Source organism: Aegilops tauschii, chromosome 3, assembly GCF_002575655.3.
Source record: "Aegilops tauschii subsp. strangulata cultivar AL8/78 chromosome 3, Aet v6.0, whole genome shotgun sequence".
Classification (NCBI taxonomy): domain Eukaryota; kingdom Viridiplantae; phylum Streptophyta; class Magnoliopsida; order Poales; family Poaceae; genus Aegilops; species Aegilops tauschii.
The window spans coordinates 311,120,268-311,127,981 of record NC_053037.3 but is presented as its reverse complement, the minus strand read 5'-3'; the positions used below and the strand labels follow the sequence as shown (position 1 = coordinate 311,127,981).

Here is a 7,714-nt window from a genome sequence, read left to right as displayed (position 1 = left end):
AATCGAGTTAGTTTTGTTAGGGTTTGATCCCTAGTATCCACTAAGTTCTGAGATTGATGTTGCTATGACTTTGCTATGCTTAATGCTTGTCACTAGGGCCCGAGTGCCATGATTTCAGATCTGAACCTATTATGTTTTCATGAATATATGTGAGTTCTTGATCCTATCTTGCAAGTCTATAGTCACCTACTATGTGTTATGATCCGGCAACCCCGAAGTGACAATAATCGGGACCACTCCCGGTGATGACCATAGTTTGAGGAGTTCATGTATTCACTATGTGTTAATGCTTTGGTCCGGTACTCTATTAAAAGGAGGCCTTAATATCCCTTAGTTTCCGCTAGGACCCTGCTGCCACGGGAGGGTAGGACAAAAGATGTCATGCAAGTTCTTTTCCATAAGCACGTATGACTATATTCGGAATACATGCCTACATTACATTGAGGAATTGGAGCTAGTTGTGTGTCACCCTATGTTATAACTATTGCATGAATAATCGCATCCGGCATAATTCTCCATCACCGATCCAATGCCTACGAGCTTTTCACATATTGTTCTTCGCTTATTTACTTTACCGTTGCTACTGTTACAATTACTACAAAACTGTTACTCTTACTTTTGACACTACTACCGTTACTATCATACTACTTTGCTGCAGATACTAAGTTATCCAGGTGTGGTTGAATTGACAACTCAACTGCTAATACTAGAATATTCTTTAGCCCCCCTTGTATCGAATCAATAAATTTGGGTTGAATAATCTACCCTCGAAAACTGTTGCGATCCCCTATATTTGTGGGTTATCAGCGCCCAACATGTAACGGGTTTGGCGCGACACGCGACTAAACGGGTCATGCCTGGCCCGTGGCACGCCATGTGTCGTGCTTGTCCATTGAGGTGAGGTCCACGGGCCGGCACGACACGACCCTTTTTTTACCAAGTTATTGGGACAAAATGGCAAAATGGCCAAAAACAGCCCAAAGGCCAAAAGGCACGCATGTCGTCCGACTTGTTTACCATGTGTGACGTGCTCGCCCGCCGAGGTGAGACTCACCTATCGACACGACACGACCCACTTATAAATGGCCTTGCAAGTGCTACGTGACAGGAACCATAGATGCCCAATGGGCTGGGCCGGATCCGGCACACGCCTAAACAGGCTATTTTTGGCCTTTTGGTCCATTAACTTGGTAAAAAAACCAGATTTTTTTCAAAAATAAATAAATAGGTCGTTCGTGCCGACCCGTGGGCCTCACCTCGGCGGACGAGCACGGCCTATGGCGTGCCATGGGCCAGGCACGGCCCGCTTAGTCATGTGCCGGGCCAGGCCCATTACATGTCGGACACGCTTGCTCATGGGCCGGACCGTGAAAAGCGCCCGTTTGGGCAGCTATTTTCACTTGGCAAGAAGGCGCGGGTTTATAACAGCCGCAACAAGATCCGAGAAGACATCCACCCATCTCTTCACGCGGCCGGCCCGCCTAACTCTCACCTTGCCGCTGGGGGACGCTTGCTCCGCCCCGAAGCTTCCCTTCCCCAATTCCCCGCCGCGGCTGTTTCCGTCGCCGGTCAAGATGATGTCCGGCGGTGGCTACTCCGCCCTCGACGATCCCAAAGCCTCCGGATCCGTCCCGGTAAGTACTCATCAACCCCTCGCCCACCGTCCATCTCTTCTCGCGCCTCACCTCTCACGTCTCGCGCAGGCGGCGACGGGGCCAGATCCGCAGACCATCAAGTTCACCGAGTCCAACCTCCAGACCTTCCCACCCTCAGAAGCCAAGGGCAAGATCTCTGGCGCCTACCGTCCGCCCACTGACTCCGACGGTGAGATCAGATCTCCTCCTCTCTACTCTCTGCTCTGACATCGGATCTCCATCGCGGATCTGACTTTGTTCCAGCGGCTGTGCAGACACCTTCTCGTCCAAGGTTGGAGGGGGAGGCGGAGGCAGGGGTAGCGATGGTGGGTCGGACGATGCCGCGCAGGGCGGCTGGTTCCGGATGTTCTCCGTAGCGGCCTACAAGCCCTACTTCGACGTTGACACGTCCGATGTCGTGGAGAGGATCTGGGAGTCGGTCTTCCCCTTCCGCGGCAACTTCACAGAGAAGACTTCCGACAAACCCGACCTGTATGCTTTACCTGCATTCCCCTACTTTATTTATATATGTTGGTTTTATTCCTCTTGTTGATAAGATCTGTATGCTTGAGAATGAATGCGGCAAGAGTAATAACATGTTAGAATGCTTTAGTGTTTTTGCTGGACATGATTCCTGATACAATGTCTTCAGTTGTGGGATGAGAGTGTGTTGTTGATCTACTACTCCATGAACCAGTTCCTTCTGTGTCTGACTGTTCCGTAAGATCTGCGTTATGGTATAGTGGGATGTATTGCTCTTGATCCACCTGATCTCTACACGGATGATTAATGCCTGTGAAGAGTGGGAATGCTGTTAAGATGATTCCTTGGCCTTGAAAGTACTCCCTCCGTTCCAAAATAGATGACTCAACTTTATACTAACTTTAGTACAAAGTTGGGTCATCTATTTTGGAACGGAGGGAGTATCTTCTAATGGTAGGCCCTTTGTTTAGAAGAGGGAGCAGGGTTTATTTCTAGCACAGGACGTGAGATTGGTTGCTGTTGTTTTTTCTTATGTAAGTGGATTAAGTGGAATACTGGATATTTTCCTTTCATCCTTTGGTATCCTGATGGAAAGCTAATCGTTTAGTGGCAGATATTTCCTAGGATTATTTTCCTTTAATCACGTGTATAATTTATAGAAGCCTTGAAATATTCAAATGCTTACATGAAGGTTTCATTTCAGCTGTTTTGTAGACTTTCATTTCATTAATTTGTACCGCGATGCGAATGTATCTATCCTGATTCCTCCTACAGCGAATAATAATACAAGTCCTAATCATATCAAGTTAGGACAGTACTGGTTCACAACGATCAAGTGTTGTAACTGATAGTCCGATATGATCTAAAATAGCTTGTCATATGTGCAGAGTATCCTTTTCGGTGCTATCAACTATATTTCTGCCACCTATTTTATTGCCCATGTCTAAATTTCACAATAATAATAGGAGTCACACGTGCTGGTTTATATTAGCACTTCACCATGTTCTGATTTTTTCTAACCAGTTGATTCCGTGGAAGATTTATTTATACAGATAATTAAATTAACAATTCTTTTAATGAATGTTATATTCAGAATTCAATGAATGATTAAGAATTGAAAATTTGAACTTCTAATCAATTTACTTTGGAATTATTGACATGACTATAACTTGTTTTTAATAGGTATGGGCCATTCTGGACATGCACCACCCTGATTTTTGTTGCTGCTTCCATTGCCACGTTTGTCACCTACCTTTCCCACAAATGGCACAAGAAAGAGTGGACCTATGATATTAATCTGGTTACATGGTCTGCTGGCTTATTCTATGGCTATGTGACATTTGTTCCCCTTGGGTTATATGTCATTCTTAAGTACTTCTCAGCACCTGCTGGACTCGTGCAATTGTGGTGCCTATATGGGTACTCTTTGTTCATCTTCATTCCAGCCTCGGTAAGTACATCCTCAATATACAGATAGACTTTGAATTCTTTTTTGTTTGTTTAGCTTTCCATTTCAGTTAGATGTAAGTGTACTGAACTGTGATCAGTTTCAGTTTGCGGTATTTAAGTTATATATCTGATATGAACTCCTATATGGTTTGGTGTTGCCGATGACATGCCCTCTTTACCAGGCAAACCTGTAGTTTCTTTAAATGATCTTGATTTACTCCTGCCAACTTCAATGTCATAAACAAGTAAAAGGAGGGACAATTATTTTAACTCGGGACTAACATTTTTCTTTTCCATTTGTGTTGCAGCTACTGTCAATCGTGCCAATAGAAATATTCAGATGGGTTATTGCTGGTGTCGCTGGGTTTATGTCTGCTACCTTCGTCGCTGTCAATCTCCGTGCCCACATCTTAAACTCTGGGGAGCGGTGGTTTCTGATCGTTGCAGGGATATTCTTGTTGCAGTTGGGATTGGCTGTTTTGCTGAAACTTTATTTCTTTACGATAACTGTATAGGGAAATGGGGCCGCTTCTTGTATTAGTCAGAAATGAGCATGCAGTTCTCCATGTCGAGTTGATTCATTGATGTAATTTTCCAGGTATACATCCCACCTTATATGTGACACTCAGGAACGAACACATACCACTTCGTTAACCTCTGAAATCACAGAAATGGCAAAATGTCCTTCGGTTGTTACGGGGTTAAAGAGTATGTTCTGTGGTCTACTTTCTGTTCATTCACTTGAGATTAATATAATAATTCAGGTTTATACTAACTGCGGTTGTTCCTATGAAGTGTTGGTAAAAAAATATCGGACGTGTTTGCCGGACATGCTTAAGGTCCTGTACATTAATTCAGACACACTGTCTAGCAATCTTGGCTATCTGTATTCTGTAGCACCCAAAATTAGGAAATACCGAGCGGAGCAGGCTGTGTGCTCCTTCCTGCTCTTTCTGCAAGGCTGCTCCTTCCTCTTGGAGGAACACCGAGCGGAGCAGGCTGTGTGCTCCTTCCTGCTCTTTCTGCAAGGCTGCTCCTTTTTTCTGCAAGGCTGCTCCTTCCTCTTGGAGGAACACCGAGCGGAGCAGGCTGCTCGCCGAGGAGACTCTCACATTAGGTGGGATCAACCGCAAATTTCATATTTAGGCATTGTAAAAAATTCTGAAATTATTTTACAACTACCTGTAGGGTATGTTTACAACTCCAAAAATACCAGCTCAAAACTTGATGTACATTTAGAGCTTCAAAAAAGACATTTGAATGTGAATAGTGGCAGCATTGGGTGAATGGTATTTTGGAGCTGAAACTTTTTGAGGTTGTACATCAAATATTGATGTCTGTCTGCAATTTTTTTGAGAATGTTTGAACATGTTTTATATTTTCAAAGAAGTTTGATCTCATTGGTCTCACATACTGTGAGATCCTATACTAGTCTTCCCCACAGTAGGCTGCACACGGCACGGCACCGCAGGCCGCACCTGCTCCTGCACCCGACTCCAGTGTTGGTCGTGGAGCTATGGCACTAGCGCATTTGACATCCAGGAGAGGACGCTCTCCCCCAGGTGTTGCACCAAGTCGGCTCGCCTTCCGACCTTCTGCAGCTCACACCTGCCATGCATGCCGCCTCAGCAAGCATATGCGTCTACCGTTTTCAGCACCGTCTAGCCGTAGTAATTTCCCTTTCAATTGTTGCATTTAGATGTTTGGACATCCAATGCTGAAGTATTTCTGATTTTCAGTACTATCTTGTTGTACTCGATAGATGTACGCATTACGTTGGGATGTTTCCAGTTTGTAACGAATCTGATGTTTTCTCTATCATAGATGACTTCTATGCTTATGTTCACACACAATTGGAGCACCCCATCCTTGCCGTGCAAACCGACAATGGGCATGAGTTTGATAACTTTGCCCTATGTTGTCTCCTCTCCAAACACGACATGATTCGTCTCTCATGTCCTTACCCTGTTAGCATAATGGCAAGGCTGAGTGCGCCATCAGCACCCTCACCGACATCATGTGATTCTTGTTGTTCCTTGCTCAATGCCAACCCAATCGTGGAGGTGCTCACCACAACCACACTCCTTAACAACGACACTACACTTCGACATCCGGGCGCTCGCCCCACAAAATCTTGCTCGGCATTGCTCTCGATTACTCTGTTCTTCGCTTATTCATGTGTCTCTACTACCTTCCCAAATTCCCAGCACAAGCTTGATCATTGGTCGCTCGCCTACTTGTTCCTCGGGTACCCACCTGATCACCGCGGTTACCGCTATTATGATCCAATCACCCTCCAGGTTCCCGTTAACTGTGGATCGCACGACTAAGGGTCCATAAAGGAGCAACCAAGCTATGTCATCACAACATACTCCCACAAAGAACTAGCCTCACTCGAGGTACATCTTCACGAAGTAATCGATCTCCAAGCCCTTACAAACTTCTTGGTTTCTTCACAAACTAGAAGACTTCCATGCACCTAGTCGATCTCAACCCTTCAAAAGTGAACACCCAATATGCGACTATACTCCACACGTGTCGAGACACGACTTGGGGCATAAGCGCATATTGGTATGGTCGCAAGAGTGGTTGTATCTTTGCGCATCTCATGTACCGAATAGATATAATACGAGCTTTGGCTTACTCTCGCCACAATGTCACACAATTATCATCAAGTAATACAATCTTTCAAGAGGAAGAGCAGGGTCCGACTACGGACGAAACACAAACGACAAAAGAGACAACCACCCAAGCTAGGCCTCGACCGACCCAACTAGTCGCTACTACTGATCGTCCGGATATGTGACGTACATCCGCCCACGTTCTTCATCGAACTCCCACTAAAGATCAATGGCATCACCTGTATCTGCCTCATGGGTACATGCATCTGTGTTTGTAGTAATCTGTGAGCTACGGGGACTCAACAATCATTCACCCACGGTGTCAAAACTAACAAAGCTTAAGATAGGAATGGCATGGTTAAGTGGTGAGGTTGCAGCAAGCACTAAGCATTTATATGGTGGCTAGCTTACGAACACAAGAATTAGATGAGAAACTACGCATAGTGGTCACAAACTAGTAATGATCAAGAAGTGATCCTGAACTACTTACGTTCAATCATAACCCCACCGTGTTCTCATCCCGAACTTTGTCGAAAAGAGACAATCACGGTTACACACACGGTTGGTGTATTTTAGTTGAGTTTAGTGTCAAGTTCACTACAACCGGATATTAAAAACTCCCATCTGCCACATAACCACGGGCACGGCTTTTGAAAGATCAAACCCTGCAGGGGTGTCCCAACTTAGTCCATCATAAACTCTCACGATCCACGGAGGAAAAACCTCCTTCCGGGATAACCCGATCAAGCTCGGAATCCCGGTTCACAAGACATTTCGACAATGGTAAAAAAAATCAGCAAGACCTCTCGACGTGCCGATACCCCGATAGGAGCCGCACATATCTCGTCTCAGGCCACGATCGGATGAGCAGTCCGTACAACTAAAACCTGTCCTCCAGTTTCCTCGCGGTGGCACTGCAAGGGGCTCTAGGTTGGACCAACACTCATGGGGAGCATTGGCCCGTGTTGTTGATTAAGAATCCTCGGGTTAATTACTCCATATGCAAATTTTAGTTGTTATTAGGCAAATGGTAAAACCAAAGTTGGGCCTTGCTGGAAGAGTTTTATTCAAAGCGAACTGTCAAGGAGGGCCCATAAACCCCGACCGTGTTAGGAATGCAAAATTAAGGAATATAACACCGTTATGACGGAAACTAAGGCGGCAAGAGTGGAACAAAACACCAAGCAAAAGGCCAAACCTTCCACCCTTTACCAAGTATATAGATGCATTAATTACATAAGAGATATTGTGATATCCCATGATATCCATGTCCCAACATGGAACAACCTGCACTGCACCTGCAACTAGCAACGCTATAAGAGGGGTTGAGCAAGCGGTAACATAGCCAAAAAACGGTTTGCTAGGAAGGTGGGTTAGAAGCTTAACATGGCAATTTAGGAGGCTTGATAAACAAGTGGTAGGTAGCACGACATAGCGATAGCAACGAAAAACTATCAAGCAAAGATAGTAGTGATATCGGGGGTAATGATCATCTTCCTGCAATGTTCTCAGCGGTATCGAAAACTT

General features: G+C 45.2%; 1 protein-coding gene across 1 annotated transcript; it reads left to right on the top strand.

Moving 5' to 3' along the window:
* The first annotated feature begins 1,437 nt into the window (after positions 1-1,437).
* On the top strand, positions 1,438-4,272 carry LOC109765513 (uncharacterized). The gene is made up of 5 exons (XM_020324293.4): positions 1,438-1,634; positions 1,704-1,824; positions 1,910-2,126; positions 3,300-3,567; positions 3,875-4,272. Exons 1-5 carry the CDS (start codon positions 1,575-1,577, stop codon positions 4,079-4,081), a joined length of 873 nt encoding a protein of 290 aa, XP_020179882.1. The 5' UTR covers positions 1,438-1,574; the 3' UTR covers positions 4,082-4,272.
* Positions 4,273-7,714: the final 3,442 nt, after the last annotated feature.

Coding starts and splice junctions, on each gene's coding strand:
- LOC109765513 (XM_020324293.4), top strand. CDS start 1,575: ATGATGTCCGGCGGTGGCTACTCCGCCCTCGACGATCCCAAAGCCTCC. Junction 1,825..1,909: donor TCCGCCCACTGACTCCGACG/GTGAGATCAGAT, acceptor GCGGCTGTGCAG/ACACCTTCTCGTCCAAGGTT. Junction 3,568..3,874: donor TCATCTTCATTCCAGCCTCG/GTAAGTACATCC, acceptor TTTGTGTTGCAG/CTACTGTCAATCGTGCCAAT.